This window comes from Aspergillus affinis (assembly GCF_023601865.1).
Source record: "Aspergillus affinis strain CMG 70 chromosome Unknown NODE_165_length_64082_cov_85_377924, whole genome shotgun sequence".
NCBI classification, from domain to species: Eukaryota; Fungi; Ascomycota; class Eurotiomycetes; order Eurotiales; family Aspergillaceae; genus Aspergillus; species Aspergillus affinis.
This window is the reverse complement of record NW_026515946.1, coordinates 38430-64082: the sequence shown is the minus strand read 5'-3', so window position 1 is coordinate 64082 and position 25653 is coordinate 38430. Positions and strand designations below refer to the sequence as shown.

The following is a 25653-nucleotide window of genomic DNA, read 5'->3' as shown; positions in this document are numbered from 1 at the left end:
GAAAAATGGCCGGTTTATAGGGAATACTGAGGTGGCCGACTCGGTGGTGTGGCCGACTCGGTGGTGAAATACGTTAATTCACTATTATTTGGATAAGTAAGCTATGTTTGATGCCTGCTAGATCGACGGGCTAGATCCCAGGCTAACCAACGATAATCAATAAATCGCTTATGCACGAAAAAGGGGAACCCTACCAAAGCACACAGCAGCTGACAGCACATCCATGCTAATAACATGCATATTCCCTAAAAAGGGACGAAATGAAAGCAGTTCCCAAAATATTGAAAGAGAGAAAATTCAAATTAAAGAAGATGACAAAGAAAGGATCGAAAGACCAACACCAACACCAGCACCAAGCATCCAGACCAACACGGACCAGAGCATATCCATCCATCCATCCACCTCGCATACCCACACCGTTGGCTACTCGCGAATCGCCATCGATTAGCAAGACAAGAGTAATGGTAGACGTCACGGATGGATCCTCTCCCCTACCCCGCAAGACCAAGTGACACGAGTTCCCCGTCGCGAGTCTATACTCTATGGGGTAGTTATGTACGTTACCCGAGTGAACGGCCGCGAAGATCGCCGACAGACAGCGTGCGAGAAGTCCAGTCCTCCGGCCGAGCTTCCCAATGCTAGGCAGTAGTTGGTTAGCTCCTTGTGAGAGCTTAATCCGGCTGAGGAACGAGTTACGAGAAGAAGCTTCGACTCGGGGACGATAGGAGTGCGTAATGATAGTCGTTTAGTCGAGGTATCTACACTAGAGGTGTGGCGAAGTCGTGATGGTCTGAGTGTGAGTGTCTGGCTCCACTTGCTGGCGTGAACTGATTAACTTGCTAAGTATCATGCTATCTACGTGGTATGGAGTAGCTACGTGTTTATCCAGTATCTAGGACCTACTACGGGGTCTGTGTCCGTGTGGTGGCCTTTTCCTGATGGCTTCAATGCTTAGGGAGTTTGGTCTTGTGCTGGAGGGGGTCTAGTGGGAGAGCTATGGATGGATTGGGATCGGTCCGTTTTCGATGGCGTCGGGAGTGATCTATTATTATTATTTATTTTGATTTTTTATTTCTCGCCAATATCAGGATTATGTTCGATGTGCCGCGTTCGAACTTAAGAAAGCCATGGGTTATCGCTGCTTTCTATCGGCCACGCGGTTGGGAGAGAAGGGACCGTCTATCATTATTCGCTTTCGTAGATCTTCTCGGCTTGGGGTCCTGAGAGGCCAATGATCATTCGACGTCGATGCTTATATGTCAACCTGACGAAACCCAGTTGCAGACATCAAGATGAGAACTGCCGACTTGTTGAGGGATGAGAAGCTACTTTTGTTTTTGGGACACGTGGAGAGGTCAAGTTGTTTTATTTGTTGACGTTACCCTGCTGGTTGCGTTGGGAATTTGGCTGAGGTATGGGGATGGATATATAGTTCCGTTCGACTGGGCCAGAGGTATAGCAATTGCCGACAATCATTACCTCACCTATTGCCATAGAGTTGTATATATCGATATCGTCGACTTGGACAGTACAGTACATCTATTAAGTCAAACAGTGATGCTTCATCCTACACTAATATAACCTACACCGTGTAGTTCAACTACCGACGGACCGGCAACCCTATGAAAGCCGGCGTATATGATTTCCGTCCGCGACGCATTCCGCAGCTCCGTCCAGCTACGTTCTCGGGGAATTATCTCAGAATATTGTACAGAGTAACCCACCGGGGGTTATAATTGGAAGAATCGACCCGTAACGGGGCCCACCCGTGTCCGCCGCCCGTCCAGAGATAGAAAAAGTGCTAAACCGAAGGCAGCGCGAGGCCCCACCGATGTTTTGGTCAATCGGACTGATCGTCGTCTCCAAGGGCCTGGACCTTGGTTTCGTCGCCGCCAGAAGTTGGAAATTAGTGTCGGTCGCTTTCTTGTTTTTTCCCGTTTTTCTTGCCCGTTACGGTCGTTTAATTTGGGCGGGATTACTGGAGGATTACTGGGTAGGAAGGTAGATGTTGAGTCCGTCAGAGATTAGAGGGTTATACTCCGTACTGGGTATGGGAGCGAGATGAGATACCTCACGGTCGGCATCCGGATTCCTTCCTCAGTTCGCCGTTAAGGTCAGCCGGCTTGAGCATTCCTCGTTCTGCAATTAATTTCAAACATTGGCGACAAGCCACGCCCGTCGGTTCGAAACGGGATATTTATTATTATTACTATTATATGATTTCATTTTAATTTATCCCATTCCCGCATCCGCGCATGGGACGGTCCGTTAACGACTGCCGCAGCACCCGGAAGGACACATCGACTAAATGGTCCTGACGGTAATATGCATCGGACGCTGAGACGGTACCTGGCATGGATGGTTCATGATGTGTCCTGCTGCTCCTGCATCAAGTTGATAGCTGCATGGTCGTGACGGTGATTATTTTTTCATATTTCAATTTCTGCAAACGGTCTTACCCCCAAGATGCCTCCCAGAACGGACATCCTGGTATGGGTTTCTCTGTCGATCCCTACCTGTGGCATGCCGGAGAGAATCAACACTGCCTCCCCCTTCCGGATGTTTCCGTTGTCCGATCTGAATTTCTTCCATTATTGAGGTGGTGTTTTAGTTATCATCGGAGAGGGAAGGAATATCGAGGGGGTCAGCTGAATAGGGTTGGCTGTTTATGAGCAGTGTCATGGTTAGGATATCGAGAAATCAGCACCCGTTTGGGGGAGGGACTGCTCTCTAAACTGCAGACAAAGAGGGGAATATCCTTATTATAGGAACAATTATTAATTGATCATGCCGAAATATCCTCGGGGGCTTGTTTGTCTGTACTACCCATTCCTGCCCGTTGCGAGGGAAGGAAATATTCTGGCTCTCCTGAAAGTCACGCTGTTCTTGGGGGATGCAGGCTTTGGCAATCGTCCCATAGCAGCTTTGTTGGAGTGTCATAATAATAATGATAACCATCATCACCAGAACCACCGCCAAATCTGCACTCCAGCCTCAAGGCCAAGAAATCTTGGATAAGCGGATAAGAAACAAGTCCGTTCCAAGATTCAACGGAGTTTGGGGCACCCGACGATGGATAGTTAGATAGATATTTAATCCATCGGCGGTTCCCACTTCCCACTCATCTCGTTCACCTGGTTCTTCTAGCTCCCTACTAGAAGGAGCTACGACGGGGACGAGGTTTCAATCTCCAGCCTCCCAGGAAGAAAGAGTTTGTTCTCTCGCTCTCGTTTCGGCTTTTCGTTTCTTTTCCTTTCTCGAGAGGAGACGGAGGGGCGCACTAACCCGACCCAATTCTACTAAAACGATAGACTAGATCTAGTCGGTTTAGCTCTGCTCTCGGGCTGATTGCGCTGATTGCAGCGACGGGCGAAACCCGGTTTTGACCTGACCAACAGACCTCAAATGGGCTTTTTGGCGACGGGAGGATGTGCTTTTGCCTTCTCGATGGTTGGCTCGAACTAGTGAGCTGTGGGTTTTTCGTTGTCGTGTCTCATCTTCTCTTTTTCCTTTCTGTGTCTCTTCTATCCACTTCACCCATCACTTTTATTAGCATAATATTATTATGATTAGTCCTCGGTTTGGGTGTGTTTGTCGCTACTATAGTGTACTACTACTCGTTGCTGTTTCTGCCCCAATATTTCCCCAGCAGCTATTTGAAGCCGGTCATGGTTCGTCGGATGCATGATGAGACATGGGACCTGGAGATCAAAGACATCAATCTATATCCCTAAATATTATTAATCCCTATTCTTTCCTAGCGGATATGCCTTCTGCGTAGGTGGCACATCTAACTCCAAGCTCTGGTGTGGATGAGTGCGGCAGTGCGCCTTGTGCTGGAATCCCTGCATCATATCCTAACCTAGTAAGATGAAGTATACCGGGGGGACGAGCCATCCGCTAATGCTGCTACCTAATCTTGGGCGGGTGTCTTTGAATGGACGATTATCTTATGAATTATTATCGTTCCTGGACAGTCACCATTTATTTCAGTATTATTAAGATTACATGTGTAGGGCCGATGTGAAAAGGCAGACTAACTAGCCTTAGACTGTGCTATCGGTCCGACTATGGTGGACTGTGTAGTCTGGACGTGATTAATCTTGGGTTCCAATTCATGACGAGAAAGAGTATCACGATCCTCAGTCGCCTGTATTCCTCATCGACCGACTGTTTTCGCACCTCGAGGTGTCCGTTGGCAGAATGACCGTCGTCTCCTTGGCTCCGTTTCCGGTTCGAGCCCTGGCGGGGGATCCACGACCGTTGAGAGAGCCTTGATTATTGGTCTGCGTAGCAAAGGAAAAAATAAAATAAAAATAAAAATAAAATAGTCTGCGTAAAAAAAGAAAAAGGAAAGGGAAAAAAAAGAAAAACAAAAAAAAGATAACTCTCAGTCAGTCACCATAAGCTCCTCTCTCTGGGCTGTTTTTCCGCCTAAAAGTGACCCATTCCATCGTGCTTTCAACTGCATCCTCTTCCCCCCTCTTCTCTCTATCTGACTGATTGATTGATTGACTGACTGACTGAACTGGACGCTCTCCTCCTCTCCTCCTCCCCTTTCTCTAGTCCCTCCCCTCCCCCCATCCCATCCCATCCCATCCTCTCCCTATCTCCCTCCCCCTACAACATTTTCACCGTTCCCTCCTTTCGTTTTCCCTATCCCTTTTCTATTTTCACTTTCGTCTTTTTCGATTTTGTCTTTTAGTGATTCCCCTTACCTTCGTTTCCTTGAATCTTTTTTTTTCCCTGCCTCCCGCCGTCTGGACCTTCTCTCTTTTTTTATCGATTCAATTCCACGTCCTTGACCAGCCCTGCTTCGGTCGCTATCCTGCGTTCGTTGATCTCGTGGAAGTTATCGCCAATCGCGCCGTATTATTGCCATCGAGGAGTTTCCTGGCCCCAGCCCAAACGGTCCATCGATTCTTTCGACTTTTTGGCTGGCGGGAAAGCTTCCTTCCATTTCGGTTCGATCACCATGGCTCCTCCGCCGCGCTTGCGCATTTTATCAGGTGTGTACTCTGGCCCCGTCAAAGATCTGCAAATCGTCCGTGGACCTTGATTCCCGTCTCATTTTCCCGGACTGGATTTCGTCGAGGCGGATTTTCCCTTCACCACCGAAAATGTATCAAATGGACCGTTATCTAACGCGAGTCTGTGTAGTTGGGAGCAATGCTATCTCGGCCTTCCTTTCCTGGAGACTTCAGGCGACCACATCATGCGACGTGACGCTGGTTTGGAAATCGGGGTTCGAGGCTGTGGCCCAATACGGTGTCTCTTTCAAGTATGACTTTTTCGGCTCCCCCCTTTACCCCGGGACGTTTTACTTATCGATGAATTCGTCCCTAGATCGAAAGCATTCGGCAATGAACGATTTAAGCCTCGACATGGTACGTTTCCCTGTGTTCTTACGTTGAAAGAAATCTGGTCGACTAACGCGTGGTTTTTGCAGTGGTCCGTACACCGGAAGAAGCCGCGTCGCGAGAAAATGCCTACGACTACGTTATCCTCTGCGTCAAGGCCTTGCCTGATGTCTACGATCTGGCCTCCGTCATCGAATCCGTTGTTACCCCTCAACACACCTGCGTCCTCGTGAACACGACAAATACCCTGGGAGTCGAGTCGCATCTGGAGCAGCGGTTTCCGACCAACGTCGTTCTTTCGCTGGTTTCGGGGGTGGAGATTTCGCAGATTGGAGCCAGCGAGTTCGAACACTTGAACTCGTCCGATATTTGGATCGGTTCCACCACAAAGCAGACCAACGTCCCCAACTCCATCCAAGGCGACATGGCCGCGGCGCTAGCAATGACGCTGGGATCGGGACAGGTGAACTGCACAGTATCGAAAAATATCCGCCAGGAACAATTTGAGCGTATGATCGGGTAAGTCTCAAAAAACCTTTGGTTGTTGACTTCTTGTGAAAACGATTGCTAACTCTCTCTACAGACCAATTGCATTTTACCCCACTAGTGTAATGTTTGATACTTCCAACCACACGCAGCTTCTCGAGAAGGTCGGCGTGCGTCAATTAGTGACGGGCGTCATCGAAGAGCTTATCGAGCTGGCAAAGGCAAACGGGTGTTCATTCCCCAGTGATTTCAGTGAAAAGACGGTCGCGAGTATGACGGCCAGCGGGTCGCCGAGCGCGATGTATCAGGATTTCCAGGCCCGACGTCCGATGGAAATCGAAACTTACCTTGGAACTACCATCAAACTGGCGACCGAATCCGACGTCCGGATCCCACGTCTCGAAACTCTCTACGCAGCGCTTCTTCACATCAATGCCACTAACCTCAGCAAGCCTCGCGAATCTCCACCCCCCATGCCGGCTGCGGCACCCGCTGGAGCCCCTGTGCCTCCGGGCCCGCCTCCTCGAATGTCGTCTGCTCCCCCTCCCAGAGCAATGATGAATGGCCCTATGCGCCCGGGTCCCGGCGGGAGAACGAGTACCGGTATGCCAATGCCCGGAAGACGGGGACCCCCTGGACCGCCGATGCCCCCGATGCCTGGGATGATGAGACCCCCCAGTGCCCAGCCTCAATCTAAAATGCCTCCCAAGGAGGCTTCTTTGGAAGGCCTTGAGGAGTTCAGCCACCTTGTCGTGTATGACGACGGGGCGGGTGGTGAACCTCACCAGAACGGTAATGGCTTCCCTGATATGCCACCCGGCGGCCCGGGAGGTGCTCCGGCCGAAATGGCGTTGAGAGAACGCGAATTGGCGCTTCGACAGCGCGAGCTGCAGATCCGTGAACAAGAAATGATGAGTATGCGGCGAGGCCCCCCTCGAAGAGGGCCCCCGCCCAAGGCCGCCTTCGACGAGGAGGATGAAGATGACTATTTTGACCCCATGGATGCCCTTCCCGTCCCTCACATCGACCCCGACAGTGTGGATATGATGAGCATCACCTCCCGCAAAGCCAAGAAGGCCCCGAGCGCCAGCCAATTACGCAAAAACCCCGAGATTAACACGATGCCCCCGCCTCCTAATCGACCGGGCTCCTCTTTCAGCCGGTACTTTGGCGGAGGAAGGAAGCGTGCGAGCGACCGGATCATGCAGGAGATCCCTGGACTTCATGATTCGTTGATGGACAATCCCATGATGGCGTACTCATCCAACCGTTACGGTGCAGTCGACAGGAATCATATGGCCGCGGGATCGCGTGCCAACTCCCTGACGGCCAGTCGAATGGGCGACTTCCCGCCACACCCTTACCCGCAAAGCCGAAGGAACAGCAATTCCCCCGCGACTCCCTATGGCCCTGGTGGCCCTCGGATGGGCCGACCCGGGACCGCGCAAGACCAGCACCTAGGACCACCCAATGGCCCTCCTCACGGCGGCCATCCGTCGCCGCCCGGACAGATGCGAGCGCCTGTACCCAGGTATCCACCTGGGCAAGGTAATGCGGTAGGTCCGCAACAAGTTGAGCAACATTATGGGGTGAGCAAACCGTATTCCGCCAAGGGCACTCCCAAACATAGAAGTCTGACCGGAAGTGCGAGCGCCAGCGCGGAGAGTGGTGATAGCGGGGCCAGTGCGAACCTTGATTCCGAGAACTCGGCGCATAGTAGCCAAACCAGCTTAGGTGCTCAGCCACCAGCTGCCATGCCCGTTCGTTGAGAGAAAAAAAAGTTCTTTGAAAGACGATATCGGCCCTCGTCTCCCCTCCCGTCTCCCTTCGTTTCCCCCATCTCCATGTCTTTTGCCTCTCCTTCGATATCACGGCCGAGCTAGTTCTCTTTGTCGCTCCCTCTCCCTCTCATTTCTTCTTTCTCCTTCAAGAATACTAGCCACTCATGTCTGTTCTATAATGCATTTGTTTGGTTCTTTCCAAGAAAGCCCCCCCTTCATCTGATTTGTTTCCTTTCTCACAAGAGGCATTTTTTTAATTTCCTGTTTGGCAAAAGGAGGGCAGGCGAGGGCTCAAATTTTATAACTCTGTTGTTCAGTTCTTTGCATATACACAGGGGGACATAAGGGGCACATCTTTTTCTCGATTCATGTTTTCCTTTCTCTCTCTACCTTGGAGTGGTCGGGCGCGTTGTGTGTGTGGGTTTCTTTTGCATGTGGTGTTTCGCTTGCCTTTTTCTTTTCTGTCTCTTTCTCTTACCCTTAATGAGGGCGAGCAAGGAAGCTCGACCCGACAAATACGAATCGTCATCTTGCTCATGACCACCTCAAACGTCCATAATTGCCCACCGTGCATTACATGCTTTTCCTTTTGTTCTCCTGCATGAAAAGATCGTTGTACACTATTTACCAAAGGCGCCGCATATCTTACCGAGCTTTCATTTTGCGTGGATTGATCCATCCTATCCACTTGACTGGTTTTTGTGACAATGCACCTGCATTCCTTTGTATCTTTCCTTTATCTACCTATTGTTCTATTCAAGGTCTGTGATAATTCTGCAGCGTTGATTCCCTGGCCCGGGTCCCGGCATTAAAAAAGAAAGAGAACTACTTGTTTGATTCAGTGGTCGAGTGATTTGAATTGATTGGGTTCGTGGTTACAGAGCAGCAGTAAATGACATCATCCGTATTTGATAGAAGCGTTGAGAATGTATGAGACTTGATTGATAGTTTGCTTGGATCAATTTTCTGAGAAATTGTGTAGTGCATCCAGAATCCGATCTTGACTAGTGGTCGATATCAAAAAGTAGACTGGTAGATCTCTGCACGTGACCATCTCCACTGGAAAGTAAACAAACATCCGTCTAACTTCCACCCTCAACTTTATCGTCATCGACTTCGCAACCGCCTTCTTCAATCCGACCACGAAGACAACAAACGCCAAAAGAAACGAATCGAACAGAAAAAAACAAAAATGCCACCCCCTTACAACCACCACACCTACAACCCCAGCACCGGCACCGGCCGCCCCTCCTCAACCACCCACTTCCCCGCCACCGCCACCGCAACCCCCTCGATGCACATGAACATAAACCCAACCTCCTACACCAATCCTGGTCCCAGTTCCGGTTACGGCTCTGGCTCTGGTGCTGGATTCGGCACAAGCGGCGGCGGTAGTTCAAGCATGTCCGCCGCCAAAACACGGCAATACGCACAGCTCCATGCGTCGCTGGCGCAGTTGAATGCGAACCTCGCGGATACGCAGAATCTGGTGCGTATGACGGCGGTGCAGGCGGAGGATATGCGCTTTCTGGGCGGGTATGTTGGGGCGTTGTTTATGGGGTCGGCGAAGGTGTTGGGGGAGGAAGGTGTTAAGGCGGGGGAGAATACGGGTGATAATGGTGGGAAGAGTGAGGAGGGGGAGGAGGATGGGGTGGTGAAGATGGAGACGTGAGTTGAGTTGAGTTGGTGCGCTTCGTATAGTTGGGGCTTGCTTGGATGGGTGTCTGGGTGCATTGTTGGTAAGTTGTTCTTCTATGCTTGGGAGGGGGGTTTATGTTTGGGGGTGTTTAATGGTTGTTGGTCTGATGGGTGTGGTGAGGTTGGCTAATGGGCTATTTTACAGATTATGTCTATTGATTAAGATGGACTCGCTGTCTATCTATCCATCCATCCATTCCGCTGTGCCGCGTCGCGTCATGTTCACCTCATGGCGGGGGCGGGGATGATTGTGATTATGCGGTCTCGAATCACCCTAGTTATCGACGACGAACCCTCCGCCCAGAATCACGGCCGGCTCCTCGATTTTATGATGTTCGTAACTGAATCGGTTCAAGTTCCGGGTTAGCAAGATGCCTCTGTCGTGTCGTGTCTTGTCTTGAGGACAACATCTGGGAGATGACATGAGCGCTCACCTTAACGTTCCCACACCTCCTGCTTCCAAAATCAGAGCCGTCTCCGTCAACGGCTTCCCGGTCCATCGCATCGCGAACGCACGCAGGATATGCCCGTGCGCGACGATCAGCACATCGCCTTGTCCGCTTGACGAGGACCCGTCGAAGCACGGACCGTGATACTTCTGTCTGATGTCGGCGATAACGGCGTCTAGACGACGAATGACGTCTTCGGGGGATCTATTTGCATGTCATATTAGCATGAAAATCAAGACAACAGAGGAAATAACATTAAGCATGTCAAATCCGAACAATAGAATAATGGAAGAAAAGACATACTCTCCCCCCGGACACCCATCCCGCCAAATATCCCACGGCCCTTCCCCCTTCTCCGCCCGTATCTCTCGGATCTGCTTACTCGTCAATCCCTCGTAGTCGCCGTAATCCCATTCGCGAACCGCTTCCGTCACCTCCACCTTGGCTTCTGTGCGAATCGGCTCGTGTTCGGGTTTCCGGTTCTCCGCCCAAGGCAGACGCTCGCGGCAGCCGAGGTCAAGGAGTTCGAGGGTTCGTTGGGCGCGAGAGCGTGGAGAGACGTATCTATTTCGAATAAATCATCAATTGAGTCAGTTAGTTATTGCATTCATCGGTCTCCAGTGTAACCACCCCTCCCTCGTGTACGCATACGAGCATGCTCGAGAAAGAAGCGCGCAAGGCGAGGAGACGGTAAAACATACACATGAACCAACTTCCTCGGCGCAATCAATCGATCGTTCCCAACGAGCGCCTTCCCCGTCGACTTGATTCTTTTTTCGCCGTTCGCTGTTAACGCCAGATCCGTGGTGCCCGTGTGTCGACCGTTTATGGACCATTCGGTTTCGCCGTGGCGGATGATGAAGCAGCGGGGGGTCATGATTTTAAGTGGATTTCTTGTTTAGACTGTTGTGTTCTTTGTGAGTATGAGAGGGGGGAGGGAAAGAGGAAAAGAGGGAGGGAATGAATGGGTGGGAGAGATGGAGGAAAAGTTGAAGGAAGAGTTGGTGGTGGTGGGGGACGTTGCGTCATAAGTAGGAAGGAGTAAGCTTATCTTTTCGGAGATCGACGGTTCGTGTTTAGTACACAGGACCCTCTGTATGATTAGTTATTACGATAAATGAGCTAGATTGACAGCACGTAGAGAAGCTACTATATGGAATAATTATGTAGATCGCTAGCCATTGGGTATGTCATCTGTTGGCTGCATTGGGGTTGGGATTGTTTGGTACAGGTAGTCCTGTGCTAAGGTATGTGGGGTGTTGGATATGAGCTTACATCGAACAGTCTGGTTGCCAAATCAATTTTCCTCTAGTGTGCTATGGGATGCTATACTATGCGATATAATACACCCAACTGTGTGTACATGCATTCGAGATCTAGATAATGTCGAGATCAAAAACCGGTGGATCCACGTCTGCTTATGTCATGCGCCATAACTAACTAGGTGAATCGATTCCGTTAGGCATGCAAGTGCTGTACCTGAGTCTGTAGTCTGTAGGACTTCCTCTGGATTACTTGACTTCGAGTTCCATGTCAAGTCGCCCCCATTTCAACTTGAGAAGTACCTAGCAGAGGTGATCTGACCAAGTCACTATTCTAATCTCCCGAGTTCTACTGCCCACTCAACCCACACCCCACCAAGAACCGGAGGGGCAGAAAGAACCAAAATCAATACACTTTCTAAAATCATCAAACATGCCCGGCAGGAGCAAGAACCTAAGAAACACCTCCCTGCTTTCAGGGAGCCCCCTGTCGCAAACTCTCATCCCCTCAGATATCCTCTCCAGTCCTGACCAAGAATGGGTAACATCCCCGGACCTCGCAGAGCACTGTCTGCCCTACATCCCGGAGATCATGGAAGACGTGACGGTCTTCCTGCTGGGCAATATCAATATCAACTCGAGCCATTTGTTCCGGGCTGACATTCTGCATGATAGCTTGAGGCTGCTCAAAACGCCGTGGCAGAAGGAGAGGGTTCATGCGCAGGTGGGCCAGGACGAGGCTGGGAGTGATGAACTCGCGAATAGCGGTACTGGTCATGGTGATGGTGCTGAGGCCGAAGCCGAGGCTTCAGAGGAGACGGTGGAGCCGATACCTGCCAGAGACGTTCCTGGCTTCGAGTTAACCAGGACCGTGGTGAGACGGTTTATTCCTCGCAATCCGAACCTGGATCGGGAGTTGGAGCAGACGTGTCATTTCTATGATAAGATCAAGGGCAGCGAAGAGGACGGGAAGATGTCGACGCCCGCGTCTCGAGATGTGTTGGTCGTTTATACGCCTCATGCGACTTCTAAGGAAGATACGCCGTACTATCATCCCCAGATCCGGGCATTAGCGCTACTCTACAAGTTCGAGTACAAGAGCCCCGAGGCCGCAAGCACAGAAGTAGGATCAGAGGAAGGAAAATCACCCGGTTCAGGCACCTTGTCGCTACATTTCCTCCCCTTTGCGGACGAGGAAATCTCCAACCGTCTAGAACGCACCCTCAACGCCCTCATCAACACCCAGATTCGGCTTGCGCGCGGAACCCGCCTCCCCAACGAGCCCGGGAAAGTACCCAGAAAGGGCCGAGATCGAGGCGGCGGAGAAGGTCGTGGTGGCGGCGACAAGCCTAATAAAGATAACATCATCCCGCAGCACCTGGTGCAAAACACATACACGCGACTGAAGTTCAAGTACGGGCCTGACCTCTGCCGCGACTGGGTCGAGTCCACGGAGCCCAGCAAGCACGTCTTTGAGGATCTCAGCATTACCGCGTTCTTGGTCGAGCTGTGGCGAAGCATGTACGGCGTTTGTCCTGCCGACGAGCGCACCGGGCAAGCTCCCTCGGCACAAGTCGACGACGCACGACCAGGAGACGAAGATTCAGATCCCCAGCCATCCGACTTCCCAGGCTTCGTCGACATGGCCTGCGGGAACGGCGTGCTCGTCTACGTCCTCCTCATGGAAGGATACAAAGGATGGGGATTCGACGCCCGCCGACGAAAAACATGGAGTATATTTCCCGCCTCCGTGCAAGCCCGCCTCAAAGAAGAGATCTACATCCCGAAACCGTTCTTCGACGCACTGGCTCCTCCTGCAAGTCCCCCTTCATCGGACCAAGTCCCATCAAACCCCGACGACCAGGACTTCGACTTCGACCTCGGCGTCAAATCCCACACCGGCACCTTCCCGCCCAACACCTTCATCATCTCCAACCACGCCGACGAACTCACCGTCTGGACACCCCTCATGGGCGCCCTCTCTAACCCGGAGTCCCCATTACCCTTCCTAGCGATCCCCTGCTGCTCGCATGCTCTATCTGGTTTGAAATACCGGTATCCAGCACCGAAGCCTCAGACTCAAAAAGCCGACACCCACGAAGAAACCACCACCACCACAACCAACGAAAATCCATCGCAAGACCCAACCGCAGACGTAGACGCAGATGCAGACGCCAACACAGACTCCCACGGCTCCCTGCTCGCCCTCCGCCAGACCAAACTCGCCTCTCAACCAGGCGCCACCGGCTTCTACAAATCCACCTACGGATCTCTCACTGCGAAGACGATGTCCGTGGCCCAGGAAATCGGATACGGCGTCGAGAGCACCCTGCTCCGCATCCCGAGTACCAGGAACATGGGCGTGATTGGAGGCAGGGAGATTGTGACGCGGGAATGGAGGGAGAGGAGAAAGAGGGCCATGCAGACTCAGACCGATACTCGTTCGCAGGCGCAGGAATATATGTCTCCGGGTCCTGATGAAGCAAGTGATCGGGTCGTGGATGTCGTTCACCGGGAATGTGCGCGTGACGGGGGAGTCGCCAGCGCAGCGCAGATCTGGGTTGATCGTGCGAGAGGAATACATAAGGGTCCGGGGAGAGGGAATTTGAATCAAAATCATCAGTCAGGTTCCGGGCATTGATACTGGATATGGATCTTATATATATGTGTACATACCAGAGAAGGCTAACGTAAATGAAAATCGATCTGTATTGAGCTTGTGGGAGTTACTCCAGATGAAAGGGGTGGGTTCTAAGGCTGTCGTGCCTCCCCTGGCTCACCGAGAGCATATGGCGAGTTTGTTTGGGCTTATTTGCACATGCATCGACTGCTGATTTTCGAGATGCTAGATATCGAACTGGCAATTTCCCAGCTTAAATGTTGCAAGAATACAACTGATCTCATCGATGTCTAGAATAGTAATAATAGTTCACCAAAGTGACCTGGACTCAAGTGCATACGTACTTGATTTTCTCGCCAGGTCGACAGCTTTCCCTTTCCGTTTTAGTGCTCACCCCTCGCCGCTTTTTGCTCACTGAGTAGACCTGAGCACGCCCTGAGCAGCCTGAGGCAATCACTGAGCACGGGGTAAGCGGAAGACTGAATGCCCTAAATGAGTAACCTCAATAAACTGTACCCTAACTAGCGGTCTTTCCCTTGCCCGTTTTTTCATTTCAAGTTCACTTTTGCTCGTTACACTTTCTAAAAAACTCAGCACTGCCATCACGAAAATGACGAATCAGGGAAGCTATTTTTCCTTCTGATGCCCACGACCTTTTCTCTAGGAGGAAATGGTGTACTATCGCGCTGCACTAATATGGCCAATATTGTTCTGGATTTTCTCCGTCGAAAGACAGCACAAGCCCAGATGTTCATGGGAGCGGCCCTGGATATCCCAAGAGTCAAGGAATTAACGCTAGTCTATTATAGATATTTTCTGAATTTTGATCCCGAATACCTACTGGTAGAATGGCATGCCAATGTTTCCCCATCAAAATGCATAATACTGATTAAAAGAATAAGATTCGAAAGTGAGGACGTAGTGTTGATTATTTGTGGCTATCCTGGCCTGGAAGGCTTGCTAACTACAGTATAAAGTTATAACAGATTCATTCTAATCGGATTAAATTCCTTATATGGAGCCCTATTCTTTCTTGTCCAAGCAATCTGTAGACATTGCTGGCATAATAGTCGATACGTAGTACATGTGTCAGTAGACGTCATACGAAATATTCGCACGGAAATCACTGAATGATATCATAGCCTACGCATGATAGTTGTGACGGTCTACAAAGGAGCTTGGTATAAGACAAGTTTGTTTATGACTCGTAGTCAAGGAATTTTCCCATGGGGAAGAAAGGCTATCTAGAAGGGAGGATGTAGAGGCTCTATATACTGCCCGAGGCTTCGCCTCAGGCAGAAATGCCTGCAGAGCATCCAGGAAGGTTCCTGGATGCCTACCGGAGGGTCCCTAGATCCTATACTAACTAACCGAAACGTTCCTCCCGAACGTTCCTCCGCACCGGGAAGATCCCTGGCTTCAGGATGTCACACTGAGGTCCATCTCCCAAGAGCCTGAATCTGGTCGTCGAGGATTCCACTGTCGTGCGCATCTTTTTTTTTGAGTACTCCCCTTGTTGAAAAGTCTCTCAATGGATGAGCATTTGCACGCAGGCTTCCCAACGCCGTCTAACATGGCCAACATGCAGGAACATATAAAAATCCTTGGGCTATAAATTGCCTGCGAATTGCCTGGCTAATCCGCCATCACATAATTGCTGGCCAAAAGTGCCGTAATACGATGTCCTCATATCATCAGTGTTCACACAATCCTAGGACAGCCATTTTTGAGGCCCCACAATTTTGTGATCATGAAATGTGCATCTATGGAGCTCAGGTTCCCCCCATATTTCCACGTTCTCGTCGAACAGCGCTGTGGCCACCCGCTCACATTCTTTATCCTGGCTCAGGTCCCCGATCGATCTGATCGGCACCCCATGGATCACGACGCCCCAGGTAGGGCGGCGCAGGGTAGCGCCTTTCGCCATCCTGATATCAGAGGCCACGGGGTTTTCGCTCCAGCCATCTCGACGAGTCCTACAATATTAGGACCAATCGATAGCGGCTGGAGTTACGAGGAAACTGGTCGATTCTGGGGTCCGTAGACCTTGTAGTTGTTGAATAATTTCAAAAATTGATTCTGCACTGAAGTTTTTTTTTTGAGGCGTCTTGGTTGTCGGTGGTGGACATGGTTAGAGTCAGGATTCAGGAAACCCCAAGCAACGTAATCAGAATCGACCAATCAGTCGTCGAAGGAGGCTAGAGTAGACCACAATGGTGACTCTAAAGCCAGAAGACTTGAGGGGAAAGAAGAGAAGGCGCAGAAATGATTAGAGTGAGGGCTGTTATACTGTCATAATGCCCCTGCTCAGAGTTCGGCCACTTTCGGCCACTTTCGGTTTCTTTAGCCCTATCACCATCCTGATTGGGAATACATGCAGGTCGGATTAAGTAACCATTAATAATGACTGCTCAAGGCTTGTCGTCGCTCCAGAAAGAATTGGACAGCCACACGCTCACCATGAACCACTTCTTCAGCTATGTTCCCCATCGTCATACATGTACCTTCACCTGAACCAAGTGCCAGTACAGAATCATATCGTCTCCTGGAGTCCTGGCTACCCCTTACACGGGATTATCTTCCAGCCCCCGATGGTATTACCTTAACAACATGAAGAAGGTACGGTTCCAAACTATCAGCCCTATTAGGCTATTGTCAAGGTCGGCAAGTAGCTGCAAAGTTCCCCGGTACTTCCGTGATCCAGCTCTCGTAGCTCTCTTCCTCGGTCTAGATTCAAACTAGATTGGCCAACGAGGGATTCGATGATAACCCTAGTCCTCTTTCTAGATTATTCCTTTCCTTTCTTATAGCAAAATTCCTTCATATAGAGTTAGAAATAAACATATCGAAGATCTTGTAGACTGCCACACCAGCTTCAATCCTTACCTTCTGTGTACATACTAACTGAATAGTATTGCGGTTGGTCATATGAGAGACAGCTGACCCTAGTTATTTAGTGCTTACCGTAGTCCACCAAAGTAGATCACTGCACTTCTGATCCTTGACTGATGTCAATTCTACCAACCCCCACGTGAAATACTCTCCCATTTTCTATTCAATCATCTCCACTGGCAAAGGCTACCATGGCCGACGGTGTCATCAAGTCGAGCGGCCCTCGTCCGGCCTGCGAGCGCTGTCGCGGCCAGAAGCTGCGATGTATCTGGGAGACCAGCTCGCCGCAATGTCGCCGCTGTGCCCGGGCTAAGGCCGTCTGCACCATCCCACGAGCGCGTCCGATGGGTCGTCCGCCGCGTCAGTGTCGCGACAATTCGAGCTACTTTGGATGCGATGGCGAGCACCCGCCGTCGCTGGAGGACTCCAGACTGTGCATGCAATCGTCCGACGAGTCCATGCCTCTGGACGGGCTGGCACCATCTGCATCTATCGAGGGCCACAAGACGGCGGGACTGCCCTCCCCGGATTCGTTGGGGTTTCTCAATTAGTACGTGCTGCGGCATGTTCTGTTCTACGGTGGCACGGTAGCTTTGCTGAACCCACTATGGGGGGCATCTTTTCCACCCCCAGCACTGCGCCGATCGCGACCTTCGACGCTCCCAGTCGATCCGACCAGGGCTTGTTCACGGCCCCGACGATCGGCCCTGATATCGTGGCGGATGGCTAGCGCCCCGAAGACCATAATGAAGCGCATCAGCACGACCGGAAAGATGATTCCGTGCAATGGCTGACCCAGCTCTGCCAGCTCAATGTGACCTTATACCAGCACCCGCTATATGCCAATCCGGGCCTAGGAAATGCATTCCATAATGATACACAGATAATGCAAACGCCAGCGTCCAGCGAACACAGTTCCCCGACCAGCCCGTGTCTGTCGGATCTGCAAATAGGCCGGCTCCTTTCCATCACCGTGCAGCTGAGGAACCTAGTCGCCGAGATTGCCTCGGTGGATAGCGAGAAATCGCTGGACGAAGCTCCCCCCGGCGCCGACCACGTCTCCCCCGACCGATCTACGGCCCTGATTGTACTGAGCTGCTACTCCCGGCTCGACGTCATCTACACCCGCGACGTGGACATCTTGCGAGACGTGCAGCGCCGCGGGGTTCCTCTAAGGCCGTCAGATCGTCTGATGCCCTCGCTGGCGATTAACGGGTTTTCGCTGGCATCCTGCCATGGGATCCAGCTGATGTTTATCATCCAGTTGTATGAACAGACACGAGACAGCATCCGCGAGAGTATGAGAAAATGTGGCGAAAGCCAGGATACATAGGTCTGGGGCTAGATCGGTGTTAGGCCGCCCTGCGCCAAAGGCTACGCCGAAGGAAGGCCGTGATATCGAAAACAGCAATTCAAATTAGCGACCCGCATTTCTTCCTGGGATCTATACCATTCGCCCCTGATCGCGATCTTGAGGTTCCCTGCTCAAGGCACTCTAGTCCTCACCTTCATCACCAAGCGGCGGATCATCCTCCAAATCCTCCCTGGTCCAGTGATACACCTCACGATCTCCTGCATTCCCAGCAGCCACGACATAGTCTGGACCAAGCGTACCCTCCTCGAAAACCTCCATTGGAGGAATTGCCTGAAACAACTCTGTTGAAACTTGAGTTAGTCTATCCCCATCAACAAGAATCCGGCCCTGCATTATAACTCTTCCCTTCGCATCGAGATAAGCGAGTAAGAAGTGGTCAGTCTCAAAGGTCTCTTTATCCGCGATCAAAATATAGCTCATTGATGTATAATGTAAGAAACCTCGTGCGCGAGCGTTCTCTTTGACGAGAATATTCAAGTCGTTTCTCCACGATGGGTTCGACCGCTTAACCGCGTTCAATCCTTCCTTAAAACGAGAGTAGGAAGTATAGTTATCCATGTCCGCACGCCAGTCTTTTCGGCGGATATTCTCAGGCGGGGTGTCTTGCGCAAAAGGAATAGCAATTTCCGGCAGGATCTCGAGCACCTGTTGCCAGGGACCGACTCCAAAATCAAAGACGGCGTGGTCATCTAGAAGCGCCCAATCCGCGTCATCAGCGAAGTCCTCCGACATCGTCGCCCAGCTCTCCACGCGCTCGTCATCAGCAGGGTTATACCACGTCCTCAATAGGAGTGGGTTGTTACCGTCCCCATTGTTGTAAACCTCCCAAACGCGCCAGGCTCGTCGACGTATGTTACCGGACCGCCAGGGGCGCAAGATTATAGATATTTCTTCTTCGGTCGGAACACGGACAGGCTGAGCGTCTGGGTTGGTAGCACAGTTTGTTGGGTCCCAGTCTGAGTTGAAGTCGAGGTTTAGGAACTGCTTGACTAGGCGTGCGCGCTGCGCGGGTGGTTGTTCGGTAGACGCGTAGTTCCAGGATTCCTGTGGTTTATATGTGAATGACAGGATTAGATTCTAGAAGGAGAGTCTCACGATTAGATATTGCTCGACGGGGAGTTGGCCCCATGAGGGGAGATAGTCGAGTGCCATGTTTTTGGAAAGAGATTGGGCAGGGAGTTGGCAGGGGGATGGAGGGGAAACAGCAGTTACAGAACGGAAATGTGACGAACTGACCAAGGCCTACTATATAGAGCGATGGGCATACCAAGACTTCGACTTGGTATTCTGGTCTTTTTAGTAGCTCAGTTGGTAACTGTCCTACTAAACGGTCTTGGCGGGTAGAAGCGCACCTACTCACTGCCAAGCCCGTGACAGGAAAAGTCGACAGTCTGTCCAGGCACCAACCGGGTGGATTTATTAGGATCGTGTTATAGGGACAGGAATATGCTCTGTAAGGATTTCTTCTTAGAAGGATCTTACATTTTACGCTATTTATTATTGTAGTGATTTAATACCTAACCGACCCCTCCGGAAACATATGATTGAACGTATGTATGGGATGGAAAAGTATGAGACAATTAACAGGTAATAAGCCAACAAGTCACAATTCAATGTCTATCATATTTAAGGAGACAACATGCACCAAAAAGCTCACTCGAAAATCCAACACGATCTGTATTATAAGTAATACTCGATGAAAACCAGAAAAATCTATCATCCACCTCAACTCTACCCAACCCAACCCCCGCCCCGTCAAATCTTCACCATCAACCTCCACCCCGACGCCGAAACCCTCGCGACAACCAACACCCCAGCAGCCACCAACAACACAACCCCCGCCCACACCTGCGCCCCCAAAAACCCACCCTGGCCTCTCGCAACCAACGCCCCGGCCACCGACGGCCCCGTCAACGGCCCCGGACTAACAAGCGTCAACGCCATCCCCACCCTCGTCCCAATTTTGCTCAGATCCCTCGTTAGGGACGGAATCGTGCCGACTACTAACCCCAGCACCGCCGCCGACACCAGCCCAAAGAAGACCGCGAACACGTACAGCCCGGTGATGCTGGTTACGCCGTGCCAGGTGAAAATGAGGATTCCGCAGAGCGCGGTTAGCGGGATGAGGCTGTTTAGGGGCCCGATGTAGCGGTCTGCGATGAAGCCGAGAGGGGGGCGGATGGGGAGGCCGGAGGCGTGCATTATTATGATTAGGTTTGCGCCGTGGGATTCGGGCATGGCGAGTTTGGAGCGCGCGTATACTTGGATCTGGTTTGTTGTTGGTTTTTGTTTAATCTCAAGGGTTGAGTTTGGGGGATAGAGGCGAGGCGAGGAGGAGGGAGGGGAGACGACGTACGTAGAAAAAGACAAAGAAGAACGTCCAGTAGATCAAGAAGATGCCAAATGTGAGCGTCACATACGACGTCTCTTTAAACGCCGCCCATTCGACCAGCGGACCGGACTTGCGAGGTGGCATGCGCGGATGAATCACCGAGTTAATGACGACGGCGATAAAGAGAACGACGAATCCCATACACCGGACCGCCCATGGGAAGCCTGTTCGAGCTTAGAAAATGTCCTGCGAAGATACACCCCTATAATGTCTCGGGAATGCCCTAACTGACATTTAAACCAGTCTACAGCACGCACCTATCTTCGGTATCAAAGTCTGTATAATAGCCGGAAAGATCATACCGGCGGTGCTCGTGCCCGACGCAGCAACCGCAACCGCAAACACACGCTTGCGGACAAAATAAGTCGAGATCAACGTAACCCCAGGGAGCCAGATCAAGCCCATCCCAATGCCCACGCAGACGCCCTGAGCAAGGAAGATCTGCCAGTACACGGTCGCCACGCTGGTCATGAACGTGCCGAGGACAATCAAGAACGAACCCACAAGAATAAGGGTCTTCGCGTATCCGGCATCCGTTGCCCTACCTGAAAGCGCTGATATCAAGAGCAGGATGAATACCTGCACGCCACCGATCCATGAGATGGTTGACGCGCTCTCCGGAAGCGTATGGCGGTAATGGGTCTGGAAGACGCCAAAGGCTGCAGAGTAGCCCCATGTCAGGAAGAAGATGAAGTGTCCGGCGAGAACTTGCGCCCAGCCGTGGAGTCCGCCATCTGGGGGTCCTGGATCTAGATCTGGTTGTACTTGGCTACCTGTGCTGACGTGTGGATGAGCTGTGGGATCTGGGGCATTCATACCGGTAAGGAAGGTCTGCGCAAATCGAGTTTTGGACTGGAATATGAAAGATAAAGGGGGTAACCTTGGAAAATGGGAATTACTATGGTTATTATAAGTGAGGACCTGCGGATTTAGGCTCCGGTACCTAATTTACCTATAGCTCCCCCATGCCCCTTGCTGAATTGACATCCCACATCGTCCTTCCGGGTATGATAGGTATGAGGATCCTTCCCACCTGGACAATGCTTCCATTCATTGTTGTCTTCTCCAACCTCCAGGATAGTCGATCTTGTACTAAAGCGTGTGGATGTCAATAATCGATACCTGCCGCCACACTACCCACAACTTTATGCAGGAGTGGCTGTTCATCATTGAGAAACTGTAGCAACAATAAGTCACAATAAGGCACGACCTCCTAGATATTTCCGCGTAGGATGATGAGGGCTCGTCTCTAAACAAGGGTTTTTTTTTTTTTCTTTCTTTCTTCACTCATCAATATTTCATAATCTCGAATGCTCAGGACAATAGATTTTAGTTACAAAATTCAGAGATCAGGCGAACAAAAATCTCCTCAGTTTCCCGTATACTCTGCACATCAACCCATTCCTCCTTCGCATGCAATCCCTGACCAGCCGGACCTAGGACAATAGTCGGGGTCCCCGCCTCCGCAAGAAGCGCAGCATCGCACCAGATAGCCATGCTTTCAATGGACGGAGCATTTCCGTACACGTCCCCAGCAATCGCCGCCGTCTGCTGAACCAACGAATGCTCGACTGGTAGTTTGTAAGACGGACGAGACAGCGTCAGTCGAGGCTCATTGTACCGGAAAGTAGGTTTTGTCTGGGCAATAGTGGCCAAGATGTTGGTGATGTCGGATAAGATCGATGCATCGGTTTGCACGGGGATAGTCCGGAACTCGATCGTCACGGTGCATTTCGCCGGGTACGACGACGGCTCTTCGCCGCCATGAATCAAGCTGCAATGCAAGGACGCTGACCCAATCATCTCGTCGACCGGCAGCCGGCCCTGGTATTCTTCAAGGGCCGTGAGAAACCATCCAGTTTGTAGGATCGCGTCCACTCCCGAGGCCGGATCGGAGCCGTGCGCTGCAGTTCCTAGGATATCGACCTCGATCCACACAAAGCCTTTGTGGGCCGTGATGAGGACGCGGTTCGTCGGCTCCGGGATCACCGCACCGTCGGCGCGCCAGCCAGCCGCGATCAGGTCTTGCGTGCCTTGGGATGCATCTTCCTCGTCCGACACGGCGGTGAAGATGACGTCTCCACGGAGGGGAGTCTTTCTGGCCTTGATAGCCGCCAGGGCGGCCATTTCGGCAGCAAGTCCAGACTTCATGTCCAATGCGCCACGACCAAAGATAACCGGACGTCCGTTTTTCTCGCCGACATGGCCAGATAGAGGCTCATGCTCGTAGCTGGTCAAACTAACGGTGTCGATATGGCCGTTCAGCATCAAAGACTTCCCGCCGCCAGATCCTCGGATCACACCGACGATGGATGGACGGCCAGGAACATTCTCAATCCGATGGGTCTCGATACCTCGATGTTCGAGCCATGCGGTCAGGTAGTTCGCGATCTGAGTCTCTCCCGCACCCGGGGTGGCCGATAACGTCACGTTTGATGAATCGATCTTGGTCAGGGTTTGGGTTAGAGACACCGAGTCTTCGACGGTGATGTCGAAAGAGCCGGTCGGTTGGATCGATGTGGAAGACATGTTTGAAGAGTTGGTTTAGGGAGTGACGTTGGCGCAAAATTCTTCAGGATTTTATATTCCGAATGGGCGCCTTCTAGCAACATGCTGGAGCGAGCGCCTTTCGTGAACAGTCTCGGTGGGGTGACGGGAAGGGATCCACAGGTTCCATAGTCCAGGTGCCACAACAGCGAGAGTATACAATCGGCTTATCGACTGCAGGGTTCGATCAGGAGAGAATTAACTGTATATCAAATTGTACCTGTATATATGCTCCATTAAAGACTGATTTATCTGAATCGAAACGTTAAGCTGTGATACAAATGTCAATTTCCAGATTATGAGTGTGGAGAAACGTCAATGAAGAGCGAGCTGCTATCACCGAACTATGATTATGACAATCAAATCGATGTGTCGCCCTCTGAACATCATGCCGATGCTAGATTGTGACTGGAAAGATCTTGCGGTCGGAGATTTCGAATGGGCTGTTGAGAGGACCACCGTCAATCACTTGCTGCCTGCGTCGTTACCAGTCAACTATATTGGTGTTTTGCCGCTGTCAATATGGTTAGTACTGGGGAGTCCTCGTTGAGGGCTGCTATGACTCTGGTTGTCATTGTGGGTGTCAATATTCGGGATATGAAGCTCGTCAAATGGGAATTGAAGTTGACAGGCCCCGGGAATGGGCGGTTAGCTTGTTGAGCATTGGGGATATACCATTTGACTTGCACGACAGTCATATTTTGGGAAGTTTGACAATTTATGGAGAGGTATGCCTGATATTCAAGTGGTCGATTCTGGTGTTTCCTTTTTCGGAAAAATGGCCACGGGGGCGGGGGGCGAGCCACAGTTTTGGAATCCTTGCTTGGCTGACTGCACGGTCGGACGGTAAGGTACTCTTCCATAAAACTCATTTTTTCCAGGTCTTCTAGTCCATAGGCTATACTGCTCGTTATCATGAAGTCTCAATGATCTGACGCAGTGAAAAGTTCGACGTCTGGTCAAGTGAAGTGATGCAATTGGTGTTTGGGGTATATATGAGCTAGTATTTTGGCTTCAATACTTTCAATGGTTCTGCCATTTACTTCATGGGGACTAAAATAGGCTATCCCGGTTTCAGCACGATATAAGCCACAAGATCGACCAAAGCACCGGGCAACTTTTTCTATTAAGAGCAGTGAATTCCTTTGTAGTTAACAAAATCAAACTGACACATGGTTTGTGCTCTAAGGTGTAGATGGAGATCGGACCCTCTCCCGGTCATGCTGGCCCATTGGGAGGCGGAGACTCGGGATCACACCCGAGATTGGATGGCCACCATACCCTTAACATGCGAGGATCAGTTGAGTACTTATAGCTCCGTTATCTCTCTCCAGATTATTTTGTTCAGCGCCATGATGAATTCGAAAACCTCTCGCCCTCGGGTTGTGAGAGCCCTTTACAAAAGCAGCGGCGATAGTATTGGGAACGCAAGGCATCCTCGGGGACACGCTCGCCCAACGTGAACGGAACAAAATCCGACATCTACTATCGAATTGAGTTTCTGGGACAATGTTGATCCAAAAAGAGGGGAGACTATCAATCGATTCTATCCACTGAGCGGCCGGTATTTGGGATTTGAAGGATATCGCTTTGGCAACACCGAATGGGAGAGGATCATGTGGAGTGCGGTTATGTTCGGGCTTTTCTGGAGCGGCTCAAGATCCAAAGATAGGATGTTCGAAAGATGTTCGGAGACCATAACTTTTCAGGCTATAGTGGATGATGAGCTCTTCAATCAGACAGTAGTGGGACCACATTGAAACCTGGAGATTTCCGCTTTGTTATGACATGGAGTGGGAAGGCTATCTGCTATGTTGTGGGCGACAAAATTTCGAATGAAATGATGGATCTCAAAACTCTTGACAAAGACTCGACTGGTTACCGACATGGAAATCACAGACAAACCCGACGATCGACGGAGCAAAAAGCAACGACTCAAGAGCTGTGATGAGAATCATCATACGAATGGAGTGCTTGGTGAAAAATGCGTAGTCGATGGATGTGAACCAGATTCATATGGGTGTACGGTTTATGATGGATTGATATCACTCACCTGTGCACCCTATCCGCTTGGAGGCTCCTCCCAAGCGGAGTGACCAAGTTTCAAACGAATCAACCCCCGTGGCAAAGTTTCCGAACAGGAACACCGTTCGGCCATTCTAAGTTACAGGCCCAGAAGCATTGCAAAGAGCCTCAGGGCCTCATACTATACCAGTTATTACAGGCCTGGAGGACCTTAAAAACTCCAGTGGCGACCTCGAAGCGTCGAGTGCGCTCGTGACCACAAGGGATAGTTGACGCCAGAGGCACCGGGTGGCATACAGCCATGGAGAACTTGGCTCTTGTTAGAACAAATCTTCAACCACGGATTGTGGCCGCCGAAACTCAGTCTTGTCTTCCTTAGGAGCCCCTAGAATCCCCATTCTTCCTACCTAAACAGCAAAAGGCTAGCACGCTGTACCGGGGATGAATTAGGCACAAAGGCAACCCCATGACCATGACAAACCCCGGAGAGTTCATTCACTACGGATTCGGACTCACCGGTCAGAGTTCTAGATAAATATAAACGCTGCATGATCTGGACAACCTGCATGGTTGCAAACAGCTAGAACAGTCTAGAGTTCCCGTGGTGTCCGTCGAACAGAAGAATACGTTCCTGCGTAGTGATCCCATGATGCAAACAAGGTTTCCCGACCAAACTCGAAGACGCAATTTTGACGCCGGCATGCTGAACTCTAATAGCGGTCTCGATGCGACCGTTGAGCTGGGTGGTGTTCTGTATAGGATAAGC

The 25653-nt window shown here is 51.1% G+C and overlaps 9 protein-coding genes across 9 annotated transcripts; 5 read left to right on the top strand and 4 right to left on the bottom strand.

The window, feature by feature from the left end:
- Positions 1 to 4975: 4975 nt before the first annotated feature.
- KD926_002925 (ketopantoate reductase family protein) lies at positions 4976 to 7615 on the top strand (the record flags this gene model as incomplete). The annotated part of the gene is made up of 5 exons (XM_053094501.1): positions 4976 to 5009; positions 5161 to 5281; positions 5347 to 5387; positions 5450 to 5879; positions 5944 to 7615. The coding sequence occupies 5 exons, from the start codon at positions 4976 to 4978 to the stop codon at positions 7613 to 7615; spliced, it is 2298 nt and encodes a 765-aa protein (XP_052950756.1).
- Positions 7616 to 8819: 1204 nt separating this feature from the next.
- KD926_002924 (DASH complex subunit HSK3 family protein) lies at positions 8820 to 9299 on the top strand (the record flags this gene model as incomplete). The annotated part of the gene is made up of 1 exon (XM_053094500.1): positions 8820 to 9299. The coding sequence occupies one exon, from the start codon at positions 8820 to 8822 to the stop codon at positions 9297 to 9299; it is 480 nt and encodes a 159-aa protein (XP_052950755.1).
- Positions 9300 to 9599: 300 nt separating this feature from the next.
- KD926_002923 (histidine phosphatase family protein) lies at positions 9600 to 10651 on the bottom strand (the record flags this gene model as incomplete). The annotated part of the gene is made up of 4 exons (XM_053094499.1): positions 9600 to 9702; positions 9760 to 9978; positions 10078 to 10338; positions 10476 to 10651. The coding sequence occupies 4 exons, from the start codon at positions 10649 to 10651 to the stop codon at positions 9600 to 9602; spliced, it is 759 nt and encodes a 252-aa protein (XP_052950754.1).
- Positions 10652 to 11469: 818 nt separating this feature from the next.
- Positions 11470 to 13677, top strand: trm44 (tRNA (uracil) methyltransferase; the record flags this gene model as incomplete). The annotated part of the gene is made up of 1 exon (XM_053094498.1): positions 11470 to 13677. The coding sequence occupies one exon, from the start codon at positions 11470 to 11472 to the stop codon at positions 13675 to 13677; it is 2208 nt and encodes a 735-aa protein (XP_052950753.1).
- A 3062-nt stretch (positions 13678 to 16739) lies between these two features.
- KD926_002921 (Zn(II)2Cys6 transcription factor domain-containing protein) lies at positions 16740 to 17278 on the top strand (the record flags this gene model as incomplete). The annotated part of the gene is made up of 2 exons (XM_053094497.1): positions 16740 to 17098; positions 17182 to 17278. The coding sequence occupies 2 exons, from the start codon at positions 16740 to 16742 to the stop codon at positions 17276 to 17278; spliced, it is 456 nt and encodes a 151-aa protein (XP_052950752.1).
- Positions 17279 to 17434: 156 nt separating this feature from the next.
- Positions 17435 to 17881, top strand: KD926_002920 (uncharacterized protein; the record flags this gene model as incomplete). Its single annotated transcript, XM_053094496.1, has 1 exon — positions 17435 to 17881. The coding sequence occupies one exon, from the start codon at positions 17435 to 17437 to the stop codon at positions 17879 to 17881; it is 447 nt and encodes a 148-aa protein (XP_052950751.1).
- Positions 17882 to 18043: 162 nt separating this feature from the next.
- KD926_002919 (uncharacterized protein) lies at positions 18044 to 19075 on the bottom strand (the record flags this gene model as incomplete). Its single annotated transcript, XM_053094495.1, has 2 exons — positions 18044 to 18967; positions 19019 to 19075. 2 exons carry the CDS (start codon positions 19073 to 19075, stop codon positions 18044 to 18046), a joined length of 981 nt encoding a protein of 326 aa, XP_052950750.1.
- Positions 19076 to 19678: 603 nt separating this feature from the next.
- Positions 19679 to 21131, bottom strand: KD926_002918 (MFS monocarboxylate transporter; the record flags this gene model as incomplete). The annotated part of the gene is made up of 3 exons (XM_053094494.1): positions 19679 to 20191; positions 20280 to 20479; positions 20573 to 21131. The coding sequence occupies 3 exons, from the start codon at positions 21129 to 21131 to the stop codon at positions 19679 to 19681; spliced, it is 1272 nt and encodes a 423-aa protein (XP_052950749.1).
- Positions 21132 to 21644: 513 nt separating this feature from the next.
- On the bottom strand, positions 21645 to 22844 carry KD926_002917 (putative acetylornithine deacetylase (ArgE); the record flags this gene model as incomplete). Its single annotated transcript, XM_053094493.1, has 1 exon — positions 21645 to 22844. The coding sequence occupies one exon, from the start codon at positions 22842 to 22844 to the stop codon at positions 21645 to 21647; it is 1200 nt and encodes a 399-aa protein (XP_052950748.1).
- Positions 22845 to 25653: the final 2809 nt, after the last annotated feature.